General features: G+C 45.0%; 2 protein-coding genes across 3 annotated transcripts in view; one reads left to right on the top strand and one right to left on the bottom strand.

The window, feature by feature from the left end:
* The window catches only part of P4HTM (prolyl 4-hydroxylase, transmembrane), a 29,722-nt gene that overhangs the window by 2,361 nt on the left and 10,050 nt on the right, over positions 1-17,311 (top strand). For both annotated transcript variants that reach the window (XM_037904149.2, XM_037904148.2), the window contains exons 3-5: positions 12,212-12,402; positions 13,602-13,698; positions 16,098-16,260. In XM_037904149.2, the coding sequence (XP_037760077.1) occupies positions 12,212-12,402; positions 13,602-13,698; positions 16,098-16,260 (451 nt within the window). The remainder of the gene's footprint in view (positions 1-12,211; positions 12,403-13,601; positions 13,699-16,097; positions 16,261-17,311) is intronic.
* Positions 4,835-10,228, bottom strand: LOC102943230 (secreted frizzled-related protein 5). The gene is made up of 4 exons (XM_007069534.4): positions 9,834-10,228; positions 8,192-8,361; positions 6,175-6,264; positions 4,835-5,148 (listed from the first exon to the last, which is right to left on the bottom strand). The coding sequence occupies exons 1-4, from the start codon at positions 10,154-10,156 to the stop codon at positions 4,835-4,837; spliced, it is 897 nt and encodes a 298-aa protein (XP_007069596.4). The 5' UTR covers positions 10,157-10,228.

The following is a 17,311-nucleotide window of genomic DNA, read 5'->3' as shown; positions in this document are numbered from 1 at the left end:
GCAGCCCAGTGCAATAAAAACAGGCCTGTGTGAATTCCGAAGACTGCCAAAGGCAAACTGGCAACTGGATTTCTGCCAACCTGCTTTGATTGTAGCTCTTCTGATTACTCCCACAGGGCATATGGAAGTGAGTGATAATGACATTATAAAATTTATAGCTCTTCTCTTCTGCCTTTAGGAAATGGATTATTCAGACACATTTTTCAGATCTTTATTAAGATTTACTTATCAAGGCAGAGAGAATCAGTTCAAATTTTTGAGCTGCTTACCAGTTCTTTTGTTTTTATTTGTTAGTATAATTTGAAGAATAAGTGAATGGATCTGACTTCCATAAAATGTAGCAAACTGATTTAAGAAAAAAGGCAACTATCTCAACTTCCCTTCTTACCTCCTAATCTCTGGAGAATCAATGTACAAACCAGCTCACGCTGCTTCCCGCACTCCCCATTGGCCTGGAACAGTGAACCATGGCCAGCGGGAGCTGCGATCGGCTGAACCTGCGGATGCTGCAGGTAAACAAACTGTCCCGGCCCACCGCCGGATTTCCCTGACAGGCCGCGTGCCAAAGGTTGCCAATCCCTGGTTTAGTATATTGAAAAGATGTGAATGACTCTTACTGGCACAATTGTGTCCAAGTTCTTGTTTGTCCAGGTGGAGAGAAACCGTTTCCAGCATAGGTACGAGCAAAACAGGGACACTAAATTCTTTATGGCACTTTCACCATTGTTGTGTGATATGAATAAGAAAAGGATCCTTGTGGTTCATGTTACCTGATTCAAAGTGAAAGCTCAGAAAAAACCCAGACACGCTTCTTATTTAAATCCTTTTAATGCAACGAGCATATTTAAGAAACACACACGGCTGTGTCATTGATTCCTAAATACACGGTATTCATAACTTGTAAATTCCACAATAGTTTTTCTTCTGGCAGTGTGTAAAGACTGAAGTTTGGAACTGGTGTCTTATAAAAGTCACACACACAAAAAGCCTCAATATAATCACAGGAAACACGGTGTGAGGGGTCAGTTTGATTTTACTAATTAAGTTTCCCTTGGGGCCTCAGTTCTAACTTACTTACCCTTATTGATTTCATTTACCTAACAGAGCTGATCCTGGCCTTCAAGAAAGTTGCTGTAGTTGACAAAAAAACAGACTTATGGCATAGTAGACTCACAACTTTATTAATCCAGTTTAATACCTCTCTTCTGGATTCTGGGGGTAGGCCTTGTTTTCTGATCCTGTTATCTGGAAATGCATCACTCCTGGAACAGTGCTTGATGTCTAGCACTTTACGGCCTTATACAGCTTGTACTGCTTTGTCCTCTGATAAGGAGTTCTTATTTAGGAACTTCAGCTCACAGACAGCTCTTATCACCTCACTGAGCCTCCCAGGACCCCTTGTTGACTTTAAAAGACTACTAAGGTATTCTCTATCCACAAGTTGTTTCAAGTTAACAAAACTGGTTTAAAAATTGATGTAGTGAAGTTGGAACAGTTCCACTGTGTTGATACACTTCAATCTGATGATGAGCATCTCTTTCATCAATAAGAAATCAACACCTGTTGTGTGTAGACAAAGCAGAGAGGCTCTAGCTCTAAAGGACTTTTCAAGTTAATTAATTCAAAGGCTTTTATATTTATCAAAATGTTTTGCAGAGTTTGAGGACAAGTATAGAAGTGACTAGTCCGCATATTCTGAATGCATTTGGGAAAGTGCAGTGCAACACTGATTTCAGGCAAAGGAGGTCATGTTAAAGACTTCTCATCAGCTTTGTGTTTGGGAGTGTGGCAAGGGCACTACTGGGAAATGGTTTTTTTTGTTTTTGTTTTTTTAATACTTAAACGTTTAAAAATGACATAGAATCTCATCTGCCATTGAAACCAAGCTTATTATTTCATAGAGCTAGGAAAGGTTCTTGCCGTGTTTGTTTTCCTCTTTATGAGAAACGCTAATAGTCAAATAATCCTGTTGGTATCAAAAAAGCACCAGACAGGGCTTTTTCAGTCTTTATAGCTTTATAGATTCTGTGATAATTTAAAGTGCAATCTGCTTTGAGGCAATTGTCATTTAAGAGACCACGTGGCAAGGAACTCTATGTTGGGCTCCAATTTGTAAGCTGAGGCAGGGAAATAAAAGCTTGCAGTCTCACTGTGTTTTTTAGATGTTCGACTTGGTACTGCACAACATTTGGATTAAAGGACTGGAATGATGTAAAATTAATATGGCACCCATTAAATGGATTAAAAACTGGCGTAACTGATAGTTCTCAACATGTAATTGTAAGCAGGGAATCGTGGAGTGGATATTTTTCTAGTGGGGCCCCAGAGGGATCAGTTCTTGGCCCTACAGTATTTAACATTTATATCAGTGTCCTGGAGGAAAACATAAAATCATCACTGATAAAATTTACAGATGACACAAAAATTGTGGGAGTGGTAAATAATGAAGAGGACAGGTCACTAGTATAGAGCAATCTGGGTCACTTGGTAAGCTGCGTGCAAGCAAACTGTGTTTTAATATAACAAAATGTAAATGTGTACATCGAGAAACATAGAATGCAGGGCATGTTTACAGGATGGGAGGCTGAAAAAAGATTTGGGGGTTATAGTGGGTAATCAGCTGAACATGAGTTCCCAGTGCAATACTGTGGTCAGAAGGGCTAATGTGTAAAGAGGGGTATCTCAAGTAGGAGTAGAGAGGTTATTTTACCTCTGAATTTGACACTGATGTGACCGCTGCTTGAATGCTGTGTCCAGTTCTGATGTCCACAATTCAGAAGGATGCTGATAAATTGGAGGGGGTTTAGAGCAGAGCAGTGAAAATAATTAAAGGATTAGACAATCTGCCTTATAGGGAATGAATATTTAATAATGGGCTCTTCAATCTAGCAGAGAGAGCTAACACAGTGTAATGGATGGAAGATGAAGCTAGACAAATTCAAACTAAAAATATGGTGTAAATTTTCAGTAGTCAGGGTCATTAAACATTGGAACAGTTTACCAAAGGGTGTGGTGGATCACTGGCAATTTTGAATTAAGGTTGGATATTTCTCAAAGAGATCTGCTCTAGGAATTATTTTGGTGACATTCTGTGGCCTTTGTCATACAGGAGGTCAGACTAGGTGATCACAGTGGTTCCTTCTTTCTGGCCTTAGACTCTATGAATCTATAAAAATACTCTGTGCCTCAGTAGTCCAGAAGTTAAATTTGCACAAATATCGGGATGTGGCCAATTTCCCCAACTGAATTTGAACAAGGAAAGTCCTGGGGGGACCGCAAGCCTCTCCTCAGGTACTGCCAGAGATAGAGAAAATCTGGTTGCCAATTAATGAAACACTTTCAGAGCACTTAGAGACAGACAATGGTATCTGTAATGCACCTCTCTCCAAACAAATGTTCCATGTATCTCCCCTCGGCATGCTGGGTGATCGTTAAAGTAAATGACTGATGATCAAGAAACAAAACAAACCTCACATTGTAGGTAAACATGTCAATTGTCACTGTACAAGGAAGACCCATTTACCCCCAAAGCTTTTCTTTGCTTCCCTATTTCAATCCTGTGTTTACTGTATTTGCTCTAGTCTAGGAATACCTCCATACATGATATTTACTTTCACCAGGAATTCTGGAAAAGCAACACCTGTCTGGAAAGCAGGAGAACCATACCTGTCCTTGAAGATGACTGCTGTAAGTGCTTCTTTTGATATAGGGGATCTGCAAAGGCTTTTAGAAAAATGCTCCTGTTGCCATTTTTGACTTTTAGATAAAGAAAGAAGGCGTGGAGGGATATATTTAAAGTTTTTTTTTCCCCCTGCTTTGTTTATCATTGAGTCTGATCCTCCCAGGTTTTGACAGGGGACTTCTCAAATGGTCTCAGACTGTACGTCACTGAAGGGGTGTGTATTGAATCTTGAACAGAGACACCCTTTCTCCAAAATGCATGCTAGTCACTGGAATTAAGTGGGTGCTACCAAAAAGACTTTTAAACAGTCTGACTAAAAATCCCTTCGTCTCCCAGTTGTTCAGCTTTCTGTCTTGACTCTTGGGAAATCCTCACTTCACTAGTTCTTCAGTCACCAGGGTCTTCCTAGGTAGACTGATTATTATTATTTTTTTTTATTTCCCTTATTGAATTAACCCTTTTGGGCGACCTTTTCCTAGCAGAAAGTAAAAAGGGCAGAATTCCAACATTTTCCTTTGCAGGTCTCCTTTAAAACTTTAGCCATTACTTAGGCAGCCCTGTGGCGTAGTTGCAAGTGGTGAATACAACTGCTGGCCGCATGTCTCACCAAGCAAAGTGACCTGTGTGTGGAAATGTCTTTGTAATATCTCTGGGCCTACAGCAAGCTTGCACTTATGCAAAGTCTGTGTTTCAGGGACAAACCACAGGACTGAAATTACTACCACGTTTCAGTGTGAAGGGAACAGACAAGAATAGCTACTAGGTGTCTCCTCCTGTCCAGTCTAAGCTGAGGACTTCAATTCACTTATTCCTGTTACTTCACAAGCTTGCCACATCTATTAGAAACTGGGTTTCCAGTGCAGTAGGAGATAAAGAAGAACACAGCATGTTTGTGTCTTTCCATTTCTTGGAGCAACAGGTGACTCCCTAAGCCCTTAATTAATTAACATGTTGTACAGCAATCCCTTAGTGAAATGCTCTGTAGTATGGCCTCTAGACCTTGGCTATTGACTACACTGAATCCCACTAAAAGATAGCCATTGTACCGACCCACATCCCCAAAGCCCTGATTGTCATGGATCGTTTTCTAGGTACAGGGAGGGGAGCAATTTCCTATGAGTGGAGCAGAGATTTCTGAAATCTCCTGCCAGACTATGCTCGGCACCGGTGGTGTTTCCATCGCCGCACAGCCTGCTGCAGGTTCCTGTTCTTCTTGTGCCATGCATAGGCCTTGTTTACGACCACCTTGTCATTCTGCACCTCTCCACTGATGACATAGACTCCTGTGTGTGTACCTCTCATGATGTTGCGAACACAGGTGGCATCTAGGTCTAGCCAGTGCTGCAGTCTTGGGTGGATTTCTGCCCGGAGGAGGGGGCCATGCTTCAAAACCTCCAGCTTGGAATCCATGTCAAAAGCAGAGATGGTGGAGGTCATGTTCTTCCTGGAGATTCTCATTTTCACAGCTGGAAGAAGCAAATATGAAACAGTTACCTATTGTTATTACCCACCTGATTTATGTTCATTCCCTTTGGGATTTCTTTACTGCTGGTGGTTAACTACCTCCCTCCCACTTCTGCTGGCAACATACAGAACTTTTCCATTTTGAAGGTAATAAGTGTCATAGATGTTTCCCTGACTCAGTGATGTCCCAGCCAGATCGGGGGAGGTTGCGCTCAACTTGTAATCCTCCAAATCTGTGATTACAGCCTTTCTAGTGCCAGTAACTGTTCTCTTCACTTCCGCTTTCCTTTGAGTAGGGAGAAGGATGAGTGCTCATGAAGGAGGTTAATGCCACTGAATAGGCAGAGGCACAGGGCAGGAAGTGGTTGTGCAGATGGTCTTGTGCATATGTCCAGTGCACCTCAATCCTGCTCTGCACTCCCTTTGGTGTTCTAGTCTTAGCCTTCCTCTCAGCGCAGGGGCTGCAAGCACTAATATCCTTGTCAAAGTTGTCCAGGATTTAGCCATGAAGATTGTGTGACTGAATGCTGTAGAACTTTGTGGAAATTAAAAGTTAAGCAAGCTGTTTGGCCCAACCCCACTACCTGCTCCAGTCTCTGGCCTCAGAGCAGAAACAGTGAATTGCAGGGATAACTGTATTGGGGTTTGATGTGTGTAGGCTGGAGATGACCAAGTGTATCTGCCTTGATAGGAGTCTGATTTGAACTCTGGCCTCCAAAGTGAACCACATGATTGGCTCTCGCAGCGTATGGGGGAATAGAACCAAAACCAATCAAAAATGCATAATGCAGGATGTTGGCCTTGGTGCAAGCTGTGAATTGTGGGCAAGTTGCCAGAGCAGCCCTGAGCAGTTTGGACACTTGACATTCAGCATGTAGGTGAGGAATGAAAACTGTAAAGCTGGAGCCATACCTTTTCCAAGTCTTTCTTATAGCAAATAGAAGAGGCTTCCAGGGGATGCTGCTGTTTGGTTGGCTATCAGAGGGGAAGCAGCAGCTGAGGTGGGAAGAAAAGGTACGTGTACTCACTGAAATCGTTGGCACAGAAGTTTTCCAGTATCTCCTTGGTGGTGCTGGCTTCCTCGAGCTCACAGTCCCTACAGCTGGCTTGGGGCACTGCTGCAATAGAGACCGAGTTATAGCATTCTTCTTGAACTTTTCCAAAAGCTCCTTGATGTGCCATTGAGAGCCTGGGAGATTCAAGTGCTCTAACAGGCCCAGCAACAACAGTGACACTGCCAGCTTCCACCATCAGTGTGCTGCTCCTCTGAACTGGAGCAGCTCACTGGAGGGTTGAGATGAAGTGCAGCCTCTGACTCATTCGCTTCTTGGGCTTTGTGTTTAGACTGTCAAGGAGGGAAATGATAGGATCTTTGCCTACACACGTCCCTGTGTTACTACCACTTGCCCAGAGCTGGTGTAGATGAATACCATGCTTGGAACACTCACTCATCACACCAGTGGCAGCAGTAGTGAGAACTTACAGAAGGAAAAATCGTCTCCCAACTTGTTGGGACAGTGTTCATCATTGTCTGCATTTGCCTTTGTGTTTTCTCCATTCATTCATTATTTTCCTCTGTGCTTTGCTTATGCTCAGCTTTGCCATTCCCTTCTGTCACAGCTCATGGCATCTCAGGGTATGTCTTCACCACAAACAAGAAAAGGTTTGTTCTTAACTCATTAGCTAACTTGGCTTAAAACAGCAGTGAAGACCTAGCAGCTCTGCTTCCAACTGGGTTAGGGGGTTAGTGCTCAAGTTCAATCCCAAGCTCCCCTAGAGGCTTTAACTCAAGCTGCTAACCCGAGGTAAAAGCCATGTCCAAGGTAGCTAACCTGAGTTAAGGACACTTTTTTGGGGGGCGGGGGGGTACTGAAGACTTACCCTAGCTTCCAGCTGGAAGCTAGGCTGGGTCAGTCAGTGGGCAGCTGCTTTTGAAGGCAATGTAAATGCTGTTTGTTGCATGGGCCGGGAAGGATGGATGTGTATTTGGCAGCCTAGCTGCTTTTCCCCCTTCTGAAATTAAAGCACATCACTTCTGTGCTCGGCTCAGGGTCTTCCAGAGTCTGCCAGCACCAGTGAATAATTCAACTGCCTGAGCGTCATTCAGAAGGGAGAGCAGGGTATAGTGCTGCTAGAGGTGCAGGCGGAGTTTGTCTAGCCTAGAGCTTCATGTCCTCTCGTAAGTCATGTTCGCAGACACCGCTATCAGTACCAATGTAGACGCTCCACGAACCCTGTGTCCTGGAACAAATGTGTGTGGAGTGTCTAGATGAGCATTTACACTCGTGTTGGTGAACTGGTGGTACAGTAGCTACAGTAGGGGCCAACCCTTAGTGAGTGAGATTGGTTCTTCAGGTGTGTGGTAGAACTGTTTGTTATGCACTTGTTCTGGAAATGCTGGCAACACCAGCAGCCCAGCTAAAGGAGCACAACATGGGAAAGGTGGTGCTGGGGAGGATTTCTCCTTAAATTTTTACTTCAAAGCTGTTTGAATTTTGCTTCACACCCGCTGGCCAAAAGAGGAGCTTGTGCCCTTTTTAGCTGTTTTCTGATGTACAAAGGCGGCCTGAATGGTTTTTCTTACGCATGTTTTTTTAACTTTAATATTGAGAATATTGAGCTGAACATCATTAGCTTTGCTGGACGATCTTGTGGCTATCTGAGCCTGTGTAGCATTAACTCTCATGCCTTGGAGGGGCAGGCATATTAAATCTATAACAAAGTGCTCGTTTCTCCAAAATGTTAAATAGTGATTGAAATTGAACAGGTTTTAACAGAAATAAAACCGCAAACTTCTGAATAGTCTGACTAAAAATTCTTCCCCCTCCTAGCTGCTGCTCTGTTTTCTCTCATTTCCTCAGTTCTCCAGTCACCACAGAATTCTCCTGGGTGCACAAAACCAGCATTTCTATTGTACAAGAGCCTAGCAGAATTAAGAGGTCATTTTAAAAAGAAAAGCCCAAACATGGCACAGGCCCCTGTTTTTGCTTTGCAGTTCACCTTTAAATGTTATCTATGGCAAAGTGGGTTAGAAAAATGCCTTACTTCTCCTGCTCGAAGTGGTTTCATCAGTGATTGTTGAAATGCATAAGTTGTGATCTGCAGGGAACTTGTTGCAGTTCAGGATTTCAGGCCATGGGTAGCCATAGCAAGCCATGATTGGAGCACAGCTGTTCCTAACAGCTTCACAGAGGCTGCGGCAGGGGTAGATGAACCTAGTGAGAGAAACGGGACTGTGCTGAGTCTCGAGCTTTTCCCTGCAAGCACAAGTGAAGGGTTAACTGTTCCAGAGCAAGCTCAAACCACCAGCCTTCTTAAATTAACAGCAGTATGTTGTACCTTGGAATGACATACATATTCCCTACAGTAGCTTTAGTTTGCAGGAGGCAGAATACAACAATTACAGTCCCAGAGGTTTTCTCTAGGAAGGAAATATCTGAGTACTTTGTCTCAAAAATTGGTACTGATTTTCCAGAAACCATGAGTAAAGTGTCTGCACCGGTGTTTTAAATTGGGATTAACCTCCACTGGCATTGCCTCCATAGGTTTGCATGTTAATAGTGCGGTAGCAATTTTGACATACACTGTGAATATGCACATTTTGAAACCAAACAATAGACGTTTGAGTGTTTGACACAAATGGGAGAGAATAGAATAGGATGAAGTTATGGGCCGAGAGCCATTCCCTTCTCCTTGTGTAGGGTGTTGCCACGGCCACCCATCTTCCCAAGGTGAAAGCGCTTGCTCTAGTGATGCAGCTGCTTCTTGTGTTTCTGTTCTGTTCTAACCAGGTCCCTGGAGCTCCTAAATTGCTCTGCAGTTTGTTGCCAAGCCACCACAAAAACTAGGATTTGTCCTTTGTAAGAACCCCTAGGTGCTGGAGCGTGTGGGGGGGTGTTGTGTAAGGAGAGGTTACTGGTAGTGATGCAGGAGCAGGATTATTTGGTTCAGCACAAGAGGAGTGGGAGACAAGGATCTTCATAGGTAAAGTTACTGGAAACCTGAAGTAGGAGAGAGGAGTTACTGTGTGCAGCACAGGGGAAATTCACTGTGTGCAACTGTGCAAGAAACTGGACTCCAGATGAGCCCATGTGCCGTGTCTGAGAGACATGTGGAGGGGGAGAAACACAAAGGGGGCCAACACCTGGAACAGGAGAGCAAAGAATTTAGAAGCAGGAATACAAGGGTTGCTGGTGGTGGGAGGCAAGGAGAGGAGTGAATTACTGTGTTGATATTTCAAGGATGGCCAGCCTCTGTGTGGAAGCGAAGAGAAGATGGGGGTTTTTTGCACACTATACAGAAGCTGGAGCATTGGGTGAAGACGAGCATGGTCTGCAGGTAGAAAACCACCAGTGGGTTTTCTGAAGTAATTACAGTTAGAAAAATGTGTGAGTTATAAGGCAACTGATCTTCAAATTAAATTCAAAACCAAGGACACATTTCAATTGTCTGGCAGGATTTTTATTTCCCCTCAGAAATGCCCCAGGTAGAGGGGGGGAAACCCCTAGTGAGTCATCTCATTCATCCCCCTGCCCATGCCACACTCTTCCTTACAATACTTTGGTGCTTTGTCCATTCTAGTTCTAAATGACTTTAGCAATTGTTTCCCAGCTCGTCTCAGGAGACTGTTCTCCTATTAGGAAGCTTTATCTGACCATGTTGCAATAACATATTTGAAATGCCTTACCTGTCCAAGCAGATAGGTGCAAAGAGTGAGCAGAGGAAGATCCTGGCATCTGGGTGGCACTCTCTGGCTAGCAAGGGCAGCCAACTAGAAGACTGCTGGATCACCTCTGCCATAGTCTCATGTTCCAGCAGGTTGGGGATGCGCATATCTGAATATCCAATGTCGTAGCACAAGGCCATACTTCTTGGAATGAGCATACACCTGGAGGAGCTCCTCAAGAAGTACCCGTAAACTCCTGGGAAGCCCCAGTTTAACAGACATATGAAGACAGCCAACAGCCACTGCATGCTCAGTGTAGGAAATCTGCAGTTTGCTGCATCCATTCTTTCTTAGGACCAGTAGCTGTAAAATGTTCAGAGAGCAGGTGAGGCTCTGCCTTTTGCAGTGCACTGTGAACTGACTTGCTCCTGACTGGGAGATGGTTTTTATAGCATGAAGCCACCTCTCTGCTAATCCAGTCTCATTAAATGCAACCCTCTCGGAGCTCTTGTTGGAAGACGATACCACAGTTTGTGTTTGCCTTGATTGTTTGGATTTTTGTAGGGGGCTTGGCTGAGATCAGCAGGTGTTGATGGGGGCACACGCTGTGGAACAGCTTGGGGCCCCCCCTGGCTTGGAGCTCTCTATTCAACACCATTATGCTGGCCCATCCTCTTCTCCGGATTAGTCATTATTTTAAAAATGCCAGTGTTTTCCTCCCTTTTGTTTTTGTGGAAAAGCAATCAAGTGTTGCCCCAAGTCAATTAGGAGCCATTTGTTTAGCTTGATCCATTGTTAAACAGGCAATGGGGTGGGATGGCCCTGTGTTCAGAAGTTAACCATTTCAGGGAGGTTTCTCCCCAGTTTGGACAGAGCAATTCATTTGCAGCCATAGGAGAAGCTGTTTACACACAGGATTACCAGCATTTGATTGACACAAACTTCATCTAGCAGTCTGTGCCATAGAAAGCTCATTCTGGTGAATACAAATTATATTTTGGTATGAAATCCAGGTGCTGTAACTTAGGAGAGGTTGTTCCTTCTCTAGCTTATAATTAAATTCCAAAACCTTTATTGTCATGTTATTTCAGTCCAGTTTAGGGAACTTAAAGTATTGGGGGTATTGCTTGTCAGTTTGCTCAGTTCTTAACTTGTGTTACGCCACTAACTAGAAAGTGGCAAGTGGATGTTGCAGCTCTGCAGTATTTCTATGAAGAGGATTATGTGTGCTGCCTGTCACAGGAATTGTTCCCTACCAGGGGAGTTCTGGACACACATTGTGTTTTTTGGGGGGGGCTTCCTGGGAAGCGAGCAGCAGTGTTGTTTTCTGCAGACTTAGCACCTAGCTGTACTGAATTAGAAGCTGCCTGCTCACTGTGGATTTTAGCAGATAGCCTCCATTCTAAACAGAAGTAATTACCTTAATTTTTTTTCTTTTCAGTGTGTTTCTTAATTGGACTGTGGTCTGTTCTTAGCCAAGAGAGTTGCCAAAATTCTAGGGGAGGTAATTCAGATAGCAGGAGAGTGGTATTTGAGCTTTCAAAACTGGACTAGATGTGCTTTTCCCCCTTCCTACAATATCTTCAGTACTAATGAGGTTTGAGTGTAGCTGGTGTGTCCTATGGGATCTCTCCAGTATCTCACTGACCAAGATTGTTAACCCCAAACTCCATTTGACTGGAATTCTTCTACCTACATAATCACAGATGGAACTTTTCTCCTTTGAAAATTGTATATAATCTTGGTATTGGCTCTATAAACTGCTAGCTTTGTGTTGCTAACAATGGATGTGGGGGGGGGGGGAGCTTTGATATAGTGTCTTGGTTCTGTAAAGTCTGTAATACACCTACCCCTTATTTTTGTGACTGTCAGTGGAATCTCTCTTCTTCCCCTGTGGTATAAATCTGTGCTCAGAGATCAAGCATCTTAATTTGGAACCGAGACCACCTCACTGAGAGTGTGGGAGTGAGGTTAGAGGCCGTCTTCCCCTTTCACATCAGTGGATTCTCTAAGTCAGGCTCCACTGAAGAGCATCTGGTTCTCTGCCAGGTTCCCCTCCAAATGAGGGCAAAGAAAGCCTAACAGCCCTGCAAACATGCCCAACACAAAGGCTCTGGGTTCTCTTCCTCTAGAGTAATTTCCTGTAACTAGGTATTTAGTAGAGTCCCTAGCGGCCCAATGGTTAGTGCTCTGTGCTGCCCCATTGGGATCAAGCTCCATGGGGATGAGTGGGGTGCACTGAAGGAGAGGATATTAAACTTTCTCCTCCCCCAGATCTGTTGGGAAGCTTCTAATTTTCTCCCCCTTTCTTTGTTGTCTGCTATTGGTTAGGGATTTCACTGCAACAGTTTCCTCGGTCTTTCGTTCCCACTTCCTTTTTTTTTTTTTTTTCCCTGCAGAAATTCCAGATTTCCTGACTGAAGAAGAGTGTAAGCTGATTATCCACCTAGCTCAGTTGAAAGGGCTGCAGAAAAGCCAGATCCTGCCTACTGAAGACTATGAGGAGGCCATGGAAATGATAGAAATCAGCCAAATGGACATCTTCAACCTGCTGGATCACAACCAGGATGGGCAGCTGCAGCTCAGAGAGGTGGGGAGAAACCTAGAGAGGTTTGATATGGGGACTTAAGAAGAGAGGCTGTTGTGAAGTTGCTCATCCTTGTATAGCTAATTGTACCAAGGCATGGCTGGAGCCCAGCACAGAACGTTTCATTACTTCATTGGAGGAGGTCAGGTCTCTACAGGACTGCAGCATGGAAGGGAGACGTCTTATAAATCTGAGAAATGTTCAGTAGCAGTGATCCTGCTGGGGGGTTGCTAGGAAATGTCTGCTCTGATCAGCTGGGCAAAGGGCTCCGATGGACTGAACTATGCAGAGATAAGAGAAAATGTGCAGTTTTGTGTTTTCATATCTTCAGGGCTGTAGCTGGCACTGGCAGGGCTTTGCTTGGTGAAGCCTGCTGAGCTAGCTATGCCTTCCCATGGTGGGCAGGGCACTGCAGAGTCACTGGTTAGAATTCTAGATCTGTGTGTAAGCTACTGAGTCCACTAGGGTAAGCAAGTGCAGAGAAGGCCTCCGAATAAATACGGCCATTGTGTTACAGCACAGGATTGGGAGTCACAACCTGGATCCCAGTCGTGTCTCTGACTCAGTGTGTGACCCTGAGCAAGTCATTTTCCCTGGATGTGCTTCACATTTCCCCAGGTGTAGAATGGGGCTAATGACCCTTACCCTCCTTTGTGAAGTAACTTCAGGTATGTAGCTGAAAAGCTCCTATGTAGTTGCTGAGTATTGCTCTTGATCATAGTGTGACTGCAGAACAGGCCTTCTTCCTCCAAAGCCTGGAGTCTGTCTGTCTAGCTCTTTGAGGCGTTTCGTTCCTGGATCCTCCTCAGAGCAAACATTTCTTTCTAAACCATTCCCTTCGAAAGTCTTTAAATGGCACAAGTGAAAACATTAACTCTGTAGCTGTTCAGTTGACTGTCCCTCCAAGGGAAAGGAAGACACGTGCTGCCTTTGCTTGGCTGTTGGCTGGCTTACTCCCAGCTGTGCTTTATGATGGCATAAATTGAAATGTTAGAGCAGGTGCTAGTCACACTGTTATAGCTAAGGTTGCAAAATAGCTTCCATTTGAATCCCTTTCTCAGGTGATGCACAGGAGCCCTGCTACCTGATGTCCTTCAAAGAAGCTCTCTCAGGATTCAGCGCTACCAGCCCATAGGGTTTCATTAGCATTACAGAGGAGCAAATCATTGCCCAGGATGTGACTATCTTATTCGTAATTTCAGGTGCTGACCCACACCCGCCTAGGGAATGGCAGGTGGATGACCCCTCAGAGCATCCGGGAGATGTATACGGCAGTCAAGGCAGATCCTGATGGCAATGGTGAGAGGGGCTTTGAAATACAGCCTCTGAGAATCTTTTATCTCTAGCGTATTGGAGAGCAGATCCAGTGCTGTAATGTGAGGCTGGATCCAGAGCCTCATCTGTGGAAAAAGCCTGTTTTATATATACCAAAATGGAGAATCCAGGCACAAAGCCCACTTTCTCCCTTTGCCAGTCACCACCAACCCTAAGAGCCCCCCTGTGAAGTAGGTAGATTTTATTCTCACACACACTCCCTACTTTCGAATGGAGAAGTGATTTGCCTGAGCCCACACAAAAGGCTGCCTGTAGAGCTGGAAACAGAACCCATGCCTCTGCCTGTAAGCTGTGCCTTAATTTGTGCCACTGCATAATGGAGAATCCTTTGGGTGCAGCTCTGCTTTGTTTCCCTTTAGTTAGTTCTTGGGGACCTGCAGCCCCTTTAATCACCAGAGCTGTAAGATGCTGCTGCCACACTCCCACCTTTTCAGGGGTGAGTCATGTCTCCTTCCTGCTGCTCACAAATTTGGAGAGCTGCCCTGCTAGCTCCCCTTCCTGATGAAAGGGTGTCGGGGTCAGTGGACATGAAGGCAGTTTTCTCAGTCAACTCTTGGTGCTTCTCTCCCTCTCTCTTGCCATCAGAGTTTTAATATGTTCCAAGAGCCAGTTCCGCCCGTCCTTTCCCTGGCCTCCCAAGAGCTCCCGCTGTCCCAGGCATGCAGTTTAACCTTTCCTGCTCTAATTAGAGCGCCGTCAATTGAGTGACTCTCCATTTCCTAATCAAATTAAGTAAACATGCAGTCTGTGCACACTCACTTCCAGTCGCCTGGCTCTCTGAGCAGCCTCAGAGGAACTGCTTTGGAGCCGGGGAGCAGCATTTGGTGAATGGGAAATTTGGCTAAATATCCGGTCACCACGCTTGCCTCAGTGCTCTCTTGGCTCATGAGGTCCTTGGCTGGGTAAAGGGAGGATTATCTAACAGTCTGAACTTTAATAAATGAGAAGCTTCAGTTCCACTCCCGGGGCCGTGCTCTGTGCCATTGGCAGGGCCTCACTTCCAGAGTCCTGCTCCCCTCCATTGTTACCAGCACAATGGGCAGGCCAGGTCACAACCTGGAAGTGGCACTGTGTCCTTAAAGGCGGGGCGGAGGGGCAGGACTAGGAAGTTGGGACAGAAGGGTGTGTGCAGACAGCTGGAAATGGTGACAGCTAATAGTTCAGCATCTGGGGAAACTGTCCTAACCTTCCCTCTGACAAGCCCCCTTCTTCCCTCTTGGGAAAGGGGACAGTGGGGTTCTGTGTCCACCTGTGGCTATGAACCATAATTTCTTGTCAGCACAGGGAGTTCTCTTATGTTCAGGGGCAGCTGGTTTGGGTGTTTGGTTTTCCTTTTGGAGACTAACATTTCTAGTCCACAGTTAGATGTGCAGAGCTGTCTGGGTACACGCTGATTGCTGTGCTGGTCTATGAGGTTGCCACACTGCCAGCATATGACACACGGGGCTAAACCCCAAACCTGATTCTTCTTAAAATAGAAAATGTCAGGGTCTTCCATAAATTGGGAAAGGCAAAAAGATAATCCTGCCCTCTGCTACTCACACATCACCATTACAGTGGAGAGTCCAGGCATGCATATCAGGACACCCGTGGAAGAAAATGCCTGTGTTTTAATGGAAGCCACCTTTTACATCTCATTTCTTGATTATTGTCATTCTCACAGTAACTATAACATACTCTGTTGCATTTGCCTTTCATGTTTCTCTTTGTCTTTGAATTACATAAATGCAGAAAAGCTTCACAATCAGTTTATAAACTGTTTTGCATTCACTGTTTAAAATTGGCAGATACATTCTTGTTTGAAACGTGGGCAGAGTCCTTCTGCAGAGTTTTCAAATCAGAGTCCATTTATTCATCCAGTAACAAGTGGCAGTGCAGCCTTTTAGCTAAGGCATTTCAAAGGGCAAATCTGGAGGGGCTGTTTATTTCTTTATAGTAGATTACTTTGTGTTCTTTAAGAGCTCTTCACAGTGAAAATATGGGTAACCAAAATGTAGCCCCAGAGTTCTACATCTCATGGCTGTTGCATTCCTAGAGGTCCCAGCATGGCCTCTGCCCAGATAAAGACGGAATATTGCATGCTGGGACCTGTTGTCTTCACAGGTGCATCACCATATTAGAGACAAGAGCAAGTGCAGTCTTCCCTATTTAACACCTCTCAGATGTGGCTCTCTGGCTACCAGTGAGTTGCCAGTGCAGCCCTCAGACACAGTTGCAGGCCCTTGGAATGGTGTGCTTTCAAAGGGTAAAACCCTATGGTGCCTTTCGGTAGGTAACTGTCCCTGAAGGCAGGACACTACCAGGGAAATGTACACCTGGACCAGAAAGCTGAAAAAACAGCCTGCTTTCCTTCTCTTTCATAGGTGTGTTGAGTTTGGAGGAGTTTAAACAGCTAAACATTCGTGACTTCCACAAGTACATGGGGAGGCAGAAAGTGAAGATGAGTGATCTGGTGCGGAACAGCCAACACACATGGCTGTACCAGGGTGAGGGGGCACATCAGGTCATGAGGTCCATACGACAAAGGTAAAGGCACTGGCAGGGGAAGGATGCTGTGTAGACACTGCCATTGTGTCAGGGGAAAGGTGGGATGGGCACTCATGGTGGGGGCGGTATACACATAAGGCAAAGCAGCTGTGCCCGGGGTCCCGGGACAACACAAAGTGGTGGTGGTCTGTTCAGTCATCATGGGGTAAGAGCCTTTGGAAGAAGGGATCACTGAATGCTGACACCGAAGAGGGAGATTCCCATTAAGGCTTGAAATTCATCTACAAATGCGTTGTTCTGTGGACAGAAATGAAGCCTTCAGCAACTCTTTGCTTCTGGGAGCAGCCTCATAGAATCACAAAGACTCAGTGTTACATGGGATAACTAATGGAAACATTCACTGGGTGAAATTGTTGCCTATTCCAAGGGTTAGCTAATTTGCCAGTAATTACTATGCATTTAGTTTAACTACTTGTACATATCCCTGGATCTCTCCCAAGTAGAACTGACTGCTAACAAATGTAGTTTTATTCCAGTTTAGCTAAACCAGTTTAATCCATTGAGCATACATCCAGTGATATGCCTTGCTGTGAAGGTTTGGCCCCATTTGTCCATCCATTGAGGTTGGATTCAGGCCTGCACAGACCTCAAACCCAGCCCTCCTCACAAACCCTTATCTGAGACACTCATTCACTACAGATGCAGCTGAAAGTCACTTCCATCTCCCGGCAGATCATTTGGCCTCAGTGGGCTTGAGAGAATTAGTCCTGGCCTAGCAAGTGGGTGGCTAAAGTGTGGTCTGAGGCCTAAAAGTGGCTCTTTGCTCACGAAAGCTTATGCTCAAATAAATTGGTTAGTCTCTAAGGTGCCACTAGTACTCCTTTTCTTTTTTCCTCTTCAGTGTGTCCCAAAAAGAGAACTGGTCCCAGTGTGTTATATGCCACTTTGACCAGAGTGGGGCAGCAGCTGCTGTTTGCTTTGTGCCTGTTAGCTGGAGCCCATGGGCTCCTGGTGCAATGCCAGCGTAGCCCTTATTTGGGCAGTGTTGGGGTGTCCCTGCTGAAGCGGAAGCTTACTATTCCAAAGGCTG

The sequence above is a fragment of the Chelonia mydas genome, chromosome 7 (assembly GCF_015237465.2).
Source record: "Chelonia mydas isolate rCheMyd1 chromosome 7, rCheMyd1.pri.v2, whole genome shotgun sequence".
NCBI lineage: Eukaryota > Metazoa > Chordata > Testudines > Cheloniidae > Chelonia > Chelonia mydas.
This window is presented reverse-complemented; position numbering and strand designations above follow the sequence as displayed.

What these genes read in the sequence shown, in the direction of transcription:
- LOC102943230 (XM_007069534.4), bottom strand. Translation starts at nt 10,156, where the DNA reads ATGGATGCAGCAAACTGCAGATTTCCTACACTGAGCATGCAGTGGCTG. An exon ending in GCACCTATCTGCTTGGACAG is followed by an intron (nt 8,362 to 9,833) that starts GTAAGGCATTTC and finishes TTCTCTCACTAG; the next exon opens with GTTCATCTACCCCTGCCGCA. An exon ending in AACCACTTCGAGCAGGAGAA is followed by an intron (nt 6,265 to 8,191) that starts GTAAGGCATTTT and finishes TCTCTATTGCAG; the next exon opens with CAGTGCCCCAAGCCAGCTGT.